Raw genomic sequence first — 17,783 nt, 5'->3', positions numbered from 1 at the left:
ACTGGATATTGGCGTTGGAGAGAAAAAAAGTACTTTATATCTATTGCACAAATCTATATTCTGAAAAAGGGAGAGAGAATTAGGAAACCCTTATATGCAAGCATGAAAAATCTTGGATATGAACAAAACAACCACACAGGAAAAAATAGTTCCAAAAACCCAAACGAAATCTAAAAGTTGTTTAAACTGTTGTACACAAGGAAGTGTTTTTGAATCAACTGATATTGTTCTGCTTTCAGCCTCTTAATTACTAAAGCAATCACTGGGAAATTTCTCATGTGAATGCCAGAATTTGCTGTAAAACACAAATCAAAAACAAATGACTAGAAGCATGAAAATGTATTTAATTATGATTTAATGAGCCCAAAGGATGAGAATTTATGCAGACTTTGCATGTTTTACCTTACACATTTAAATATTGCCAAGTTCAGTTCCTGCAGAGCATTAATCCTTAAGAAATGTAAAGTATTTTAATGGGTAGATATATCCTATACTTCTACATAAATGTGGAATAAAACAAAAATAAAAAAGGAAGAGAATTTGTGTGTTTTAGTAAAGGTTGCGCTTTGTCAGTATAGCCCTCTTGTTTGTCCTATTGACCAGTTATTTAAATTGGGTTATTCTGTAAGGACAGAAAAGAATAATGTTATGATATGGTATGACAAATCTGCAGCTGCTGCTTCTGATTTCCTATAAAAACTCAGCCCACGTTTGGTGTTTATACTGAAGATTTATTCCATGTTGTATAGAAATTGAGCAAAGAAATTAAAAAAGCTCTCGTTGCCTTGTTAAGGCTTCCTGTATTTAGCTAATGTCGAGGGACTGAAGGAGGCATTGAACTCGATGTGTCAAACAGATTGCTTTATGCTGGAAAAAATTCTCAGTAAGAGAATTTGCATTTAGTGCTTTTAAATTTGGTCAAGTGTTTCCATATCGGAAGTGGGTTTTATCAATTTGTTATTTCTAAGCTTCAGTTTAGGTCTTGCCTTGAATCAAACAAGCTGTCATTTAGGTATCTGAAATTGTAAAGCTGTAAATCTATGTATAGGAATATAAAATGCTATGATAATGCATCAGTTGAATGTGATAAACTCTTTAGATTTCTTGAAATGAAAATGAGCAAATGATGCATTACCATAACTTCATCTGAGCCACATAATTGTGGCTTTGAATGTCAGTATTGGAGTTCATTTTTTATTCTATTAATGTGAAATCGCTAATGGTGAGTTGGGGATATGTTAGCACTTCAGGAGAATTATTGAAAATTCAACTGTGAAATTTGCTGAGAATGCTGGTTTGTGCGTTCTATTTTCATTTTACATTTTAAATGCAATTTGTTAGTCATCTTTTTTTCTTATTCTGTGGATTTCTGTCAGGAGCGGGAGTGTCAGTGGATTGACACTGAAGCTGATCCGCACCTCTGTCATTGAGATGTTGGAGACCTTATCTGATGATGACTTTGTGAATGTAGTTTCAGTGAGTATCTGCTCTTTCAACAAAGTTTTCATTGTCAACAAAGCCATAAAAAAACTATTTTCAATGCCAGATATGAGGGACTGGAGTATTAAGCTGCTAAAAAACTTAAAAGCTATTACAGAATATCATGTTTGGCTGTTTTCCTATAAAGTGTAATGAAAATCATATATTTGTTAATATGTATACATCTGAATGAAGAGCTAGTCAGCTGCAATAGTGAAGTAGTCAAAGCAAAAGTCATTTAAACAAACTTCTATGTAGCCAAATTCTCCTTTCCAATATATAATTCTGGTGTGTGTAATGCATCTTCTATTTGTTTGGTAAATGCAAATCCTGTTGAAATAATTGGTTATTCCCAGGTTCAATATTGCAATATGAGAGTTTATTTTTGGAGAAAGAATGACACAGAGAAGGTCGGGGGAAGTCTCTTTTTCCAGACCATAGACATTTGAGTTGCTTATCTTAGTTGGTGCACTGTGACTGAAGAAGTACAGTCATATGCCACCAAAGAGGTGGCAATTTGACAGTTGGAAAGTATTTTTTCCCATAATAAGTAGTGTAGTAAAGGGAAGAATCCATGCATGGCCTTAAAAAATACACACAGTTTACATGCACAGGGACAGCATATGTGATGTGCAGGTCGGAGTGGCAGGAAGAGTAAGGATTATCAAATGGAGGAGAAGTTGGCTTTTTGGAGGTTACTTTTCAGCAGCTGAGATCTTTCAGTACATGACATGATCTTAAACTTTTGCACTGCACATAAGTATTACACTGTAAACTTGAATGCTAGACTTAAAACTTCAGTTTCTTTAAAATAGAGTTTTATAACAGTTCTTTAAAATAGAGTTTTTTGGAGTGGCATTTCAGTCTTTTTAGTACTTGTCTGGAATTTAAAATCCAAATTTCCATTTTTCAAGAAGGAGGAAGAAAAAATAAAATAGATTTGGGGAAGGGGGAAGCTGGTATGGGCAACTTTTAGCTTTTGAGGTTCATACCTGGAATGTCATGGTCTAGCCTTGGGCAGTATATATATATATATTTTTTTTTAGTGGTTGAACTGTAAAGCTTTGAGTCTAAGGATTTCAGATGGGGACACTGACATACTCTTAATGACAAGAGACAGTTTGTGTGCTGAGTAACTCTGCAGTGATTTTGGAGGCAATTTTCAACTTCTATAGATGTGTTGCAGCCAGCCTGCAGGGAGAAAGACCTGAAATATCGCTATCAGAAATCTCTTTGAACACCGCTTATTGCGTCCTCTTTTGCTGTCAGTCTAGCTAGACCTCTCTCCTAGTAGTAGAGAAGAGCTTTTTATTTGCAATGGCATTTCCTTTGTTAAAGTTTTTAGTAGTGGATTAGATGATTTGCTTTAGTCTAAGTGGCAGTGAAAAAAAACGAAGCTAATGTTTTTATTAAAGGAAAATAAGCTTTTCAGTAATGACATTAGAGAGCTGAAATCTTGTTAGGTTCACTACGTTTTTTAAAAAAAAAAAAAGACTCTACTCCCATATTGATGGAAACTGATTACTACCTTCAATGGAGCTATGTCAGTTTTTGCCATAGGAAGATCTGGACCCTGGCTACCTCTTGATTTACAGAGCTTTCCAAACTCTTTCCTTCATTTACTCCCAGCTGACCAGAAATGATACATCTTAGCACTGAGGCCAAGGTAATAAGCCCTGCTTAGAGCCAGGGTATAATTAGCTAAGGTTCAGTGTTATTCTAGTAAAGCCACAAGATTTTGGATTGTATCAAAAGAAGACTAGAAATATTTGAATATTTTCCACATTTTGGTTTGTAACTTTTAATATGTAAAGAACTTTCTTCTTTGAATGTCAGATATTTGAGTCTGGAACCAAGGAGGACTTTTTTTGTAATACTGTGTTTATCCTCAGGGGAAGGTGACGCTCAGAAGTACACATACCAGAACATGGCAGTTCTGAATATTTTATGGCGTGCAGTTTGGTGTTGTGCATTATGATTAAAAACTACATATTAAATCCTTTCAGTATTTCAATTCCTTTTGTGTAACCTATGTTTTCATGTATTTAAATGACTGTTATATATTGGAGTTGTAGGAAAGGCTGTGTTTGTCTTCTGACATTTTCTTTCTGTGACAGAAAATATGCTACAAATAGGAAGTAAATGATTGTACTACTGCTTGGCATTCTTTAGGCAATAGAAGTAAGCAGAGGAAACTTAGTCATTTTTTAGGATTTTCCCCTTTTTAAAATTTTCTGTTTTTCCACAGTCCAACCAAAGCCTCAAACCAAAGTTAAGCACAAGAAATGACACTTTCAAAGCTGACATAGTAACACAGTATTATTTGCTGTCAAGTTTATTCACAGAAGCATATACACATGCATAACATTTATAAAGTGTTATCTACTGCAAAATTGATGTTAGCTGCTGTACTTCTAACTTGTTTCATGTATGCTGTTCTATTGTTATGTTAGGTTTAAATATCTTGACACTTTAGGTGAAACAATATGTTAGAACTATCATAGTTCTGATCAATCAGATCTTTGAAAATGATATATATATTTTTAAGAGGATTTCTTAGTGGAAGTGAAATCTTATCGTTAAGCAAGTATTAAATTCTTCACTTTATTGTCCTTGCTTGTACACCTTTGGAGAAAAGCCTGATGATTTATGAGGCTACTGTACAGTGTTAACAGGCAGCTGATTCATTAATTTGTATCTAACCCTAAAATAGTCTCAGTATGTCTTTTTGAAATGATCTGATGGTCATTTGGAGGAGTAATGATTCATACACAGAAGGGTCATCATTATTCTACAAATAATATTCCATGACTAGTAATACGGTCTAAATCAAGTTCGTCTCCAGTACTTCCTTCATAAAACCAAGGCCCAAAATATCAACTTAAAAATTTTGATCTAAGTGGAAGAAACGTACATTTGTTTAATAAGTTTCATGTTATGGCTTACGGACATTTTCTCTTGAAGCATGCTAGTATTAGACATCAATGCCTAATTAAAAAGTCAAAAAAAGGAGGTGATAATTTTCAGTTGACACAATATTAGTGGATTGATATATGAACACTACCAATAATTGGAGGTTATCTAAAATTTTTCTTTCCTTCCTGGATCTTTTGGCCAAGAAGACAACAGTTGTTTTATGGCTTGTTAGATTTAATAACCATAGAGTGTTTAGCAATGAGATTTTGAGTTAACTAGAGAGCTGTTCTACAGCTAACCTCCGCCAAGATGTTGTCCCACAAAACATGTGTGTATGGTGATTCATGTCCACAAATGAGAGACATGGATTTAAGCTCCTGTCAATCATTTCTAGAAAGTGACAGGGTGATTTAATCAACCATGCTTGGTATATGGAGGAATCCTGGGGAACAACAAGCTTAAAAGTGATGTGCTAAAATGCATTAGTTCTACTGATTTAATATAACTCTTGCACTTATTTCCAAGGAGAAAGGGTTGAATGAACGATTAAGTCACATAAAGACTGTCAGGGGTTAATATGTCATGATTTCCTCTGGGATTTGCATTTTTCTTGTCTGAAGTGCAGCACTTTGTTGCAGAAAGGAAACCTGCTGTTAGAAAGAGCTAAAATGTATGAGTAATACAGCTGTTTTCCCACTAATCCGGTTATATGCTTTGATAGCAGTAAGTGGTAGATGATAGGGGCAGCAATTCCATCCCAGCACGCTATGATTTAGTGACTTGGTTTCAAATGTTGACACAGAGAATGTAATTTGTTTATGATGGTGTGTAGGCTGCAGCTTGCAGGAGAAATGTATTTCAGCTTCAAGTCTGTAGGGGCAGGGAAACCACACAAAGGAAAACGCTAGCATACAACAACAGACATGGTAAAGGTCAGGAGCTAGAGGATTGCTTAGAATCACTCAGCCTTTGTAAAAATCCAAACTACTACTTACTGTTTAGGAACTGGAAATTAGATATTATGAGCATATGAGCCGTAACAGAGTCCAGGTCTCGGGAAGTTGAATGCTCATCTCCAGCTCTTGTGTGGTTCTTGCGTGTGGACTTAAAGCAGAGGGAAGGACATTATGAGTGAATTGTTTTCTAAGAAAAAAACAATTCGTCCAGGCAATCAAGTTAGTGTTGGGGCTCATCAAAGTAATCTAAGGAATATACATTCCCTTTTTCCACTGATTTTGAATAGCAACTTACTTACTGCATAATTCCCACAGGTCAGTGATTGCCAAACTGCTCCTTTGCACCCCTTACTCCCAAGTTAATACTAGCTTTATGCCTTCCTAATCACAATATTATTATGATATGATTAACCTAATAGCAACAGAAATGTTTAGTAAAAAGCTTTTCCATGTATCAAAGAGATCCTTTCCTTTCCAGCTGCCTGTTCCTTCCTGTGTTCCACACTTCAAATTACACTTATATTCTCTTAGATCCAGGGAAACATTCCCTCTTTTTACCTCCTTAAGAAATACTTTCTTAAGTGTGTCTGAAAACTTGGCAAACACAATATGGGTGGAGACCTTAGCTGGAAGCCCTACTGAAGGGAGGAGGATGCTAGACTTTGCAACCTGGTAATACGTTAAGCGTATGCTTTCTTTGCTAGAAGTTTTAGATTTGTATAAGTGTATTTTATTTACTTCTGCTCAATTGGCAAAAACTTCCAGAAATTTTTTTTTTTAAGTTAACTTTAAGTCAGTTTCCTTCATTACCTTACTTTCATTTAAAGTTTTTTTGGTGAACCTTAAATTAAATTACAAGCTTAAACTCACTAAAGATATATTTTCTTCCTGTGATTTTGAATTTTGACCCAGAAGGGTTCAGTGATGGTTAAGAATTCTAAATAACATGACTATTTGAGGAAGAAGTAACATGTTAACAATATCAGGGTGAGTTACTGGCACTAAAGTGGCAGCATGGGTGGATCTAGAGGAGGAGATGAAAAGGACTTCCGTATGAAGGGGCTTGCCAGCAGACTTGCTAATGCACTTCAGTCTTTGCTTTCCCATTTTCCATAGCAGACAATATTAAGGAGAAAATATAAAGACATCTGTCATCTTTTTCATTATTTGACAAATTCAAAAAAAATTTTTGAGACTCCCACTGTCGGTCTGCATGAGTATCTCTCTACTAATTTAGTCCTGGAGCACCCCAAGTAACAAATCACAGTAGCTACTATTAAGTATACAGTTTCCTCAGAATCATAGCTCTGTAAGGCAGTAAACAAATATGTATAATTCTCTTTTTCTCTCAGTCAGTGAAAAGCAACCTGAAGGCGTGTTTAGAGATGAGTGTCGAGCTTTGTGATTCTCTTAACCATGAAACATCTAATTGTATTGTGACCTTGAAGTTTTTCTAAAATTCAACTGCTCATTTTCAAGACAAAGAGGAACAGCTATAGCTACAGAGGAACACGCCTTCATAGGAGGATCATTAGTGCTCCTTAATGGAAGATCATTTTCTTCTGTCTTCTGTATTCAGGGACCAAGTGAACTGCTCTGTATGTTTTCATAACAGTATGTTTTGTGAGCTTTGTATGTGCAGGGATGAAACAGAGCTTATGAACAAGTTGTGTTCAAAATTTAGTATTCAAACGCTGCGTTACTAATAATTTCAGGTAGAGCTATGCTAGATATCTGTGTAAATATATGTATGGGGAATATCTCCAAAGGACCTGTTTAGCAGATGTGATGATGATGTGTGTTCTGCAAATAACAAGGGAGTCAATTTAGGGACCTGGTAAAAATTTGGTAACTGTGGAAAGCCAGCATTTGTTAAAAGTTAGAAAGAATTTTCATTCTTAATGGAAAGAACGAGAGTAGGAATAGTGGCAAGAAATACTCTAGTATCAACAGCATCATGAAGTTTTTGCCTGCTCACAGAATTACAGTTCTATTTTTATTCTCCTCTAAAAAAAGAAAGTTGAAAAAAGAGTCAATGACACTATCTTAAAGTATTTCAGGTGGAGTTGGAGTAGTAAGGAAGATTAGGGTAGGAGGATGTTGTATCACTTAGCTCTTTGAAATGAGGTTAATTGATGTCAACAGAAGGCTGATCCTTAGAAAAGCAGGTTTGTATCAAGAAACAGTAAAGGGCCACTAGGAATCAGACTTCTTCCAATCTTCGTCTGACCTGACAAGTCCTAAAGGCTGGTGCAGCTTCAGTGACATGGCTGGAGACAACTTTCCATCTAAATAGTATATGGGTTGATGATTCACTTTCTTGGGAGGTAGGAAATAAGTATTCGAACTCAAATTTCAAATATTTGTCTCCTTTATTCTGGCTGAATACTGTTACATAGATGTGTATAGTATGGTATAGTATGTGTATAACAGAAAATATATTTTCTCAGATTTTACAAAAAATGATTGTAGGTGCCTTCTCTCAGGACAGAAGATGGTTTACAGTTGATTGCTTGGTTCGGGAAAGCATTGTCTCAGAGTCCTGAATGAGTCATCTGAGAAGCTGGATGTCAGACATAGTCTCAAACTCACAAGATTTGATTTTTGGTTTTTGGCTGCTTTAGAGGGTATAAAAGAGGCTGAGAACTGAATTGATCACAGGCAAGAAGTGCTGTCACTGGGGAAAGTTCTTGCATCCGTAAAGACTCTCAAAACTGTCAGTTAAAGGCATTACAAAAAGCACCAGCTGAAGCTCGATAAATTTGAATGGCAAATAAATAGTTAATATGCTTCCATACTGCATCAAATTGCAAAGAAAGATTCTTGTTGTCTTCATATCAATATTTAATGCTTTCCTGGAAGATGCACTTCAAGCAAGCATCTACCACTAAATATAATCGTTAAGGTCTATTACAGGAGTAATCATGGGAATTTTAAGGGCCAGTGATACACGGGTGGTGAGACAGTATGCAAGAGGTCAGATTAGATTATCTCATTGCCCTTTTTGGCCTTAAATCAAGAATACATAAAGGGCTTTTTTGTTTTGGTTTGTGTCTTTATTTTTTTTGTCTCACTGAATTAAACGTTTATCCCCAGTAGTTGTTTATCATCCTCCTTAGTTACTAATGGACTGGAAAGTACTTCATCATCCTTGTGTGATATGAATACATTAGCCTTCATCTTTCTAAATAGGGAATATTTACCACATACTTTTGTCTTTTCTGTGTATACTTAACAGTTTAGCCATATCTATCTAGCAACAGACGTGTTTCATTGTTAGGCTTTCTCTTATCCCTAGTGTACTTAAAACTTCCATATTATCTTCAGTTTAACCAGCCCCACAATACTGTCTGTGCAATAAGACAGAACAGCAAGTGGTTGTGTAAGCAGACAAACACAAAATAATCCGTGATAAAGAGTTGAAATTGAAGTGTCACTTTGCTATCCCACTGATAAATACTCCCTATGATACTTGCTTACAAATATTGGTAATATTTGGGTTAAAATATTATGCCAATATGTAAGACTGATAAAATACATGAAACATAATGATGGCAGTTCAGAGAAAAAACCTTGTATGCTCTCTCTGAGAATTACTGCTAGCCCTAGAGACCATCTCCAAAAGCCGTGTTAGCATGCCTGGTTCAGAACTGTGCTCGAGCTAAGAAGCTCTACAAAAAGTACAGGCAGCCAGATTTCACACACAAGCAACTCACATTTCTAAGCAAAGACCCACTAAACATACCCAATCTATTGCTATGAAATTTATTTGAATGAGGAAAAGCACATGCTCCAACTCTTTTGTCCCAATATCTCATTTAAACTGATCCTTACATGGCTACACATAATCCTGAGAAAAGTTTAGAAGATAAAGGTTTTTTTTGGTTTTTTTTGGTTTTTTTCTGTGTGGTTTTTTTTTTTTTTTTTTTTTTGTAGGTTACAAAATAATAACCAAGCCATCTGAATTTAGGGATTTGTTTCTTCATGCATATACTATTTTTGCCCACAACAAATGATGTTTTTTTAAAAGCGTATCTATAAGATGCTTCACAAGAAGAAACAAAATACATACATTTTTGCTCATAACTGAGAGATCTCTTCAAGCATGATTTATTGGTAAGTGCTCTTTCTGAAAGCACAAAGACTTTGAAGCTTCAGTTCCAACAACTCATGTTAGAATTCTTCTCATCTAATTTTAACCACCTAAAAGTTAAGTATCTCCTGTAAGTTATTGCCTACATTATAGTTACTGGAGGGAAATGAAAATCACCCCCAGAAGACCATTCATCTTGACTATCTAAGACACACTCAGGATGAATCACAGCTCAGACTGCCTTGACCACTGTCTTGGCTTCCAATTTAAAAATGACCGAAATTAGATGAGCTGAATACTACTATTTCTGCTTAGTTGAAAAAGCATAAAGGAGTCAGTGGGAATGAAACAAATTTAAAAACAACAGGCAAGTATTTAAGGATGAGATTAGAAACTTAAGTTTTATACTTTTTTTCTTCTTTTGTGTTACTATTTGTTTTGTTAGTATATCAGCTAAGCTTTCACTATTATTTTATTAACTGTAACTTTTGTTTGCTATGGAAGAAAAATGTCCAAAAGTTATGTAAGAGAGAAAAAGAAATGGAAAGTGTTGGAAGAGGGAAAAGGCAAATCTTAAAACAAGATCTGCCTCATTTTAGGTTTGTCACAAAGTGCTGATTCTAGGAAAGAGTGTACTTGAGTGGATAAAGAGCCAAAGGAAACGGAAATTAGACACTGAAATTCTAATTTCAGATGTCAGGAGCAGGGATGTTGCTGGAAATTGTACATTTATTGTTGTGCAGTGTAGCTTACAATTCTAGATGTCTAGAAAAAACACCTCTATTCCCTCTTTGGGGGATTGCTTTAGGCATCAATACAGATTTTCATTGTCTCCTCTTATAGTTATCAAGTGTCAACAAGTCAGACTTCTAACAGCATATGGCACTGGCTTCTGTGCTTTCCAGATTTCCCTGTCTTTCTATTAGCAGTATATAAAATGAGATGATAGCTCTACCTCATGGTTCCTCTGGTTAATAAATGTTTGCTCTTTCTGGTTTCTTAACTTTTGGAACAGTACAGGTCTCGCTAGAGAGAGCCCTGCCATGTTAGCCACATCCTCAATCCCATGAATTTTTGTGGCACGTCATTTCTCAGTCAGATGCTGGACGCCTGTTTCAAGGGCTGCTTTCCATCAGGAGACAGTTATTGCGGGGGCAGAGGTGTCAGTGTAACCAAAACTTGGCTGTGCTGTCTGGGCTCGTGGTCTTTAGTGCAATGACCGCACTCTTTACCAGCTCTGGGAAGGGATAGGGAAGCTCACATATGAGGTGAGATGTTAGCTCGGTGTGAATTTGAGGGAGCTCTGAATTGAGACAAGCATGAGTGAAATCCTCCCCGCCTCCTCGAGCCTCGCGCTTTGGGGATTCCCACTTCCCCAGCCCTCCTCACGCCGCCCCTCTGCAGCGGCAGCGGCCCTGCCCTGGTTATGGTGGGTGTCTCTGTCTTGTGATTTGGTGCCTTGGCTCGACGTTCGCCTTAGTCCCAGCGCCCAGTGTGGTAGCCCATTTCTAGAGAATCCCATTTCTAGATAATCGAGGTAAGAGCTGAATGCTCAAACCTTGGTCTGATCTTTTTGGACTAGCCAAGAGTGCTTCAAGCTCGAAACAACCTGTGTTTGACCGAATGAAGGCAGGAGTGACATGTTATGCAGATTGCAGCAATACTGAGAACGGTGAGGTTTCTGGGAGAGGTGCTGAAGTTTAGAGTCCATCCACAGTGAAATTTTTGGTAGAGTTCAGGAACACATGACGTACGTATTTCTATACATATCAGCCTAGCCACGGTATCGTGAAAGGACCATAAATTAATTGGTCTTGCTGGGAGACCCACGGCCCAAGCTGAGATCCACTGCTGCCAGTCGAAGATGTGCAGCAGCCAATCTGACCTTCTGGGCCCAGCGCTAATCCTTTTGCACTTGCTTTGCTTTCACTTATGTGGGGATAATTAAATTGATTGGAAAGCTTAGCAAAGTTAACTGAGAGCAGATTTTGGCCCAGTATTTATTCCTCTCCTAAAGATTTATCTCATTCTGTGTTGCAATAATTTCTTCAGCAGATATTTCATGGCATATTAGGTACATCATTATTGAACATGGCTACCTCTGAGCCTTCAAGATCCTTTCAGCAAATTTAGCTTTAGCATTTTTGCAGCCTATATCTATATACATTCCCTCCATAATATAGATGTACCTCTGTCACCATGAAAACAAAAGGAAAATGTGATGCATTTCAAATTTAAAGAAACACCACTACTACAAATTAATATATTATCTTAATTTTATTTCATCCTGTACTTGAAATATCAATTAGAAAATACAGGAGTGCTGTTACTGAGCACTAGAATGAGGTTTTTACATTTTCTCTACGAAGCATATGTAGAGTTATGCTGTGTAGCTGAAGACTAGCTCTTAAGTCATACGATAGGAGAAAACAGTTATTTTATAGCAAGATACGAATGCTGAACTTTAACACCACATATTATATTTGTGCCATGTCAAATTACAAACCTTTATTCCTTGAACTGCCTCAATTTTTTCAGTGTTGTACTGAGATACATGGCGATAAAACTTGGCAAATTGCTTTCTTACTATTCTCTAAATGGCTTCTGATAAATATTTATAATATTCTCTCACTGCTGAAATACAGATTGTAACTGGCCTTATTCAACATTCAGTTATTCTTGGGATTAACCCTAAAATCCTATTACAGAGCCTACAGCAGCAGGAAAAAAAAAAAAAGGAAAAGAAAGCAGCAAAGCTGGATTTTGTTACGAGATGAAAGCCTGATGAGATCAGATCTATTTCACTATTGCTCATTTAATATGTATAGATACAACTGGGTCACCAAGCTGATTTAGCCATGAGGTAGAAGTAGCATAGCAACAAACCCCAGTAGACTGAAAATCAGCAGCACTAGTATCTGATTAGATCTTCAGCAAGCTGACCATATTTTCCTCAATTTTCAGTATTCCCAAAGTAGTATTTCTGATTTATTCAGCTATCGCGATAACACTATTTAAAATGGATGACTTGTGTCTCTGTAGCAAGTTAAAGTATAATTACTGCTTTGTCCAAGCTTATCTGATTTTCTATAAATGCTAGATGTTTCTGAATCTTTGAAAATATACATACGTTTTAAGACAGTTTCTCATTTAATATCAATTTTTATTTTAGGGGGTTTTTTTTAGCTTGTTAAATGTCATTTCAAGTGTTTCTGATTAGACGTGTTTAATCAGTAAATGTTGATTAACTGTGAGATGAGTGAAGAGTATCTTTAGGGAGGTAGCAAGTAAACTGGAATAATGTGAGTTTTTAGTTTGACTTAGTGTTAAACAGTAGGTAAATAAGATTGTTATCACTTATAGAGTGTTTGGGAAGACAAAAAGACATTTAGAGAGAGGATCGACTGAGAAGTGTTAACTTTCTACAGCTTTCCCTATCGTGAGTGTTGAAAACATGGTTTGTGAAGCCTTTGGAAATTCAGATGCTTGTTTTGGTAATAAGGGTCCTTTGTAGGGAATAATAGAAGATGTCTGTCCTCCCAGAGCTGGGACCTCCTGTGTTCAGCATTTGGAATTTTTTTTCTGGTATTTTGGTTTTTAATATTCCTAAGTTCTTTGCCTCATTTGGCACACAAGAATTTAATTGTTTTAACTTTAAAGAGAAAATTTTGCCATTCACAGAAAGTGCTAATGACCCCCACCAAAAGTGTAAATTTTCCATGTAAAATAACATTTGTGAGACCATGTCAAATTTTTTATTGTAGTGCCACCTAGTGACTAAAGACCAAAACGTTTTTAAAACTCTTATTAAATTACTGGGTTTGACTCATTTGTATTGTTGCATTTTGCAGTAATGAGATCATTTGCAAAAGATTTTGTTCTGTGAAAACTGAGCCTCATGCTTTTCTCAGCTTCTTCTTATAAGGATTTGCGTTCATATATACTTACTGCCATCCTTGCTGAGGATCGTAGCATTCCTCAGTGGGTGAATGTTTTGCCCAGATTGCATCAGATACATAGAAGATTGAGCTTGCTTTCTTGATCATGACATAAAAACAATTAATCATATATATATTTAAATACATATCTACATATATATGTTTGTGTGTGTGTGTATATATATATATATGTACATCGGCTACAGCAAAAGAAGTTTTCTTGATCATCAGAAGCTCTAATAAGCAGTTTCTGATTAAGACAAATGAATTTCCCAGCATAAAACTCTTTATAACCTTTCTTCCAAATGCTGATGATTGCGATGACCCTGTTGATGATGCCTGCTTGTTTGCCGGTCCTATCATTATCTATAATATTAATTCTAAGTTCAATTAAGTGAATTCTTTGGGTTTCCTTATAATAAAAGAAGTAGAATCAATTTAAATATTGTGCTTGTAGTTAAATAATACAATACATACACTTGCCAAAAGAAGGATCGACATTGGTCGTAGATTTAAAGTCCTTAAACTTCTGTGGAGATATAGGTAGGTAGGTAGGTAGGTAGCTAGACAGATGGATAGATATAAGAGAATTTGAAACACACATCTAATTATACATCACCTGTGAAATCAGAGATTTTTCTCTGGCAGTGCTGTATTAATCAGAATTAATGTCATTAGCTGGGTGTGCATTTTGAAGAAATTTTAGTGACAAGAGCTTTTTAAAAGAATTCATGCTTTAAGAATTTGTGCCCTATTTGCCCTTCTGGTTAAAATAGGTTATAGTAAAATAACAAATATTAAGTTGAAAGCCAAATTTGAGGATGAAGGAAATGGAAAAGGCAAGAGCATATTCTAGTACTGGGGAATAGAGATTAAGGCTTCTAGCTCCGTCCTTGCCTCTGATTTACTTGATTTCTTCCCTGTTGGTTCACTTTTCTCACCAATAAAATGAGAACAGTTTTCAGCTATTTCACAAGGAGTCCGAGATACTCAGTCATGTCTGCAAAGACCTGTGATACTAAAGTGTGGATATCCCAGGGAGTTCCATGCTATGTGTTACTTGCTAAATCTTGCCAGCCTTGGAGGGGTTGACTGTCACCTAGAAAAGACAGATTTATCAAAAAAATTCCCAATAGGCAAGACAGTTTGTATCTGTTCAGCAGTTAACATATTGAACTGAATCCTGTTTTAGGAAGAATATATAAATACAGTATTATACATGTTTTCTGTCTTCTCATCTCTTTTGTTTGCTGCTTTTCCTGACTGCTTTTTAGCTTTGATCTTTCTCAAATACTTTTCAGTCCTTTTATATCCCCCTTTTTGCCATCCGTTTGATTCACTTAGTGTCATCTGAATACTGATCCTTTCTTCCCTTCTTTTTGCAGCCTTCCTGCATGAGTTTTTCTTTAGCTTATTTGTCTCATAATGCTCTCTTAAAGAAAGCACTTGTCTGTAGGGCCTCTTGTTGCTATTTGTTTCTGATTTCCCATCATATCCCCCAAGCATATCTGCAAGAATGGAAAGAGGCAGAGGAAATAAATCCACATCTCCGTTCATCTTCCCCTGAAGCCTCTCATACCCTGGTGTTGGGGTAGGAGTTTTAGTGATTTTAAAGAAGGATGCTCGTAGTGAAAGCAGGTCTTGGTTCTGGAGAAGCAGATCTCCAGGTTCAGAAGGAAAGGAGACTTTTAACAATGTAGAGGTAACTCTTCTGGCAGCAGCGGAGGGTCTGAGAGTGCCAGTCCTTCCTCACGTCCCTTGGTTTAACCCTTGGGGTACTGTGGCTTGCAGTGCTGCGGGGGGCTGCATGCCCGCAAGAGCTACCCGCAGGGAGGGGAAGGGTCTCTAATGCTTCGATACTTGACTGTGGTTCTGTACAATTTTCCACTGGTTTTGCAAATTGATGCTTCTCTGAGTGGAAGGATAATGTCAAAGTCCTTGTAAGACCATAGGATTACGATTTCTACTTCTGACTTTCACAAGGGTGGCAAAGTTCAAGCAACATTAAATTCAAAACTTTCTGTTTGAGTTTCATGTTGAGTTGAATTGATAAACTTATCTTCAGGTTATTGAGTTGCCTGGTATGTGGCTAGTTTGAAGTCAGCTAGGATAAATTCTCTAACACTCTTAGTGCCTCAGCCACAGGCTGGGTATCCTGCCCCAGATCGGTGAGGAGGAGTTCAGCATTGCCTCAGACATGAGGATTTTTCTGCAAGGTCCCAAAGGCAGACACTGCAAAAAGGCACAAATAATTTGGGCGGGGAGAAATCATCTAGTGAAAAATATAGCTAGTTTCTATAGCTTGTTATATAATAACAAGATAAATTTCATGGTACTAATACTTCATGATAACTTTAAAATAAAAAAAGTTAAGATTATCCAGTTTTCCATGACTTCCAATATATTATTTATCTTAGCTCAGATATAGGAGAAACCTTTTTAAATAGTTGAGAAAGCAGAAGCTGTCGCTGGTGGTGACATATTGTATGGGTGGCTTTAGATTTTAACAACGGAATGGTTTGCCCCCAAATGTCATCTGTTGTTTTATAAATGACTCACTGAGCCCACGGCATAGTACACAAATTCCATTTAGGTTTCTTTTTATCACAATAGCATTTTTATGATATGTATTTATATTTACTGCAATTATTCAGGAGAAAATGCCAGTCTGACAAATACCCAACTGACGTGTTTGTTACAGATATATTGAAAATATATTTTTTAATAAAGTATAGACAGTAATTATCTTAATTTTAAACCTTTGAGAGGACTTAATTTTTTAAGAAGAATAATATAGATGTGGACTTTCCAAAGTGACAACTTGTTTTTGAGATCATGCATGTTATTTCTTCCAGGTAGGTACTAAGTGGTTGACTATATGGTTGGATGCTTTCAAGAAATCATCCAAAAATAAATAAGCATTATGGTGGTTCTTAGGAGATAACCAGTAATTGTCAAAGGCTTTTTGAAGTATTTTGGCTTTTGCTGTCTTAACGTGTGAAAAATTATTCATGCCACTATTGCTAGTGTAGTTCAGCTGAGCGTAATTAGAAGCTGGCTCAGTAGGATATTTCTTGCCTAATTCAAAGTTCTGAATAGTCACAGTATTTGTCCCGTTGTCGACTGATTATAGAGCAAAATTATTTTAGCACTGGTTAGTGGGAATGACAAGTCAATTTTAAGTGCAGTCTGTAGACTTTTGCACTTGAAATCCTGCCGTTACTTCAGAGCTTTATTGGAGTTCAAATTAATTAAATGTAACTCTGAATTTTGTCCACTCCCTCTGGATATTTTTATCAGTCACGCTTCAACCTTCAGGCTCTTGCCTTCGCCTCCTAGCAAGCAGGTAAACGTTCATTTTGGAGGATTATTTTTCCAGCTCCTGATTCCTTTATCTAAGAAAAAACTCTTCTCGCTTTGTTGACTGATGTCAACATAAATGTAGATTGATGTATTTCAAATGGCTGGCTCATATATTTTCTTAATTAAATTATAGCATTTGCAGTCTTTTGTTGATCTAATTCTCTCCTCTACAAATGTGTCATTTCTCTCTTCCAATTTACATCAGCCTTTGTCTATCCATAGATGCAGCTATTTTCACCTTGACCTTTTTCTTTGTTCAGTTTACATCATGTAAAAGCATGGTACAGTTTACTTGATAGCTGTTTAAAGAGTTTGAGCCAGAATTTCTGTCAATTTTTGTAACGTAAATTTTGTATGCATAAGTACCAGTGCACGTGCTAGGTATCTGACCTCCATAGAAATAGTTATCCTCAGACCATGTGCAGGAATGGTAGCAAGTAAGATTTTTTGATTTGGAATTTAATGTTGGTGACATTTCAGGGAGAAATTAATACTTGTCACTAGATTTTCACTTGAACACCTAAGCCTCTGTGTAGCTGTGGCCTGAGGCACAATATGCATTGACCATAAAACTGAGTTTATGGTTACATGTAAATTAGCTCATTAAATAATTTGCATAAAATGTCACAGATGAAGCAGAACACTGTTTTCACTCTTCTTCAAAGGAAATTGGATTTTTTAGAGCAGAGCTACCTACCTGACAGTGTTTTTATTCTGCTTTCCAAGTGCAAGATTTGTACTGTAATACCATCTCACAATTAGAATTCATTTTCAGACCATATATTTTTAAAATTACTTTACTTGAGTAATTTTCCCATCATGGTTACAAAATTAGGTCAAGGCAAGCAGAAATAATTTCACAGCACAATAATGTTTTTACTCTCACATGATCTATGTACCTAATAATCATAGGGTGATTCATTGGTTACTTTTAGAAGAAATACCATTAAGTGTGTCAGTGCTTTGCATCAAAGTGAATTTATTTTTAAAATTCTGTGAGCATTTGGTGGTTTTGCTGTGTGGGCAAAACATGTTGTG

At 36.2% G+C, this 17,783-nt stretch overlaps 1 protein-coding gene across 1 annotated transcript in view; it reads left to right on the top strand.

Annotated features, from left to right (window-relative positions):
* The window catches only part of CACNA2D1 (calcium voltage-gated channel auxiliary subunit alpha2delta 1), a 163,343-nt gene that overhangs the window by 66,594 nt on the left and 78,966 nt on the right, over nucleotides 1-17,783 (top strand). The window contains exon 5 of the mRNA XM_026068895.1: nucleotides 1,377-1,476. Within this exon, the coding sequence (XP_025924680.1) occupies nucleotides 1,377-1,476 (100 nt within the window). The remainder of the gene's footprint in view (nucleotides 1-1,376; nucleotides 1,477-17,783) is intronic.

This window comes from Apteryx rowi, unplaced genomic scaffold, assembly GCF_003343035.1.
Source record: "Apteryx rowi isolate R43461 unplaced genomic scaffold, aptRow1 scaffold_282, whole genome shotgun sequence".
Classification (NCBI taxonomy): domain Eukaryota; kingdom Metazoa; phylum Chordata; class Aves; order Apterygiformes; family Apterygidae; genus Apteryx; species Apteryx rowi.
Note: the sequence above shows the minus strand (reverse complement) of the source record. Positions and strands in the feature narration are given on the sequence as shown.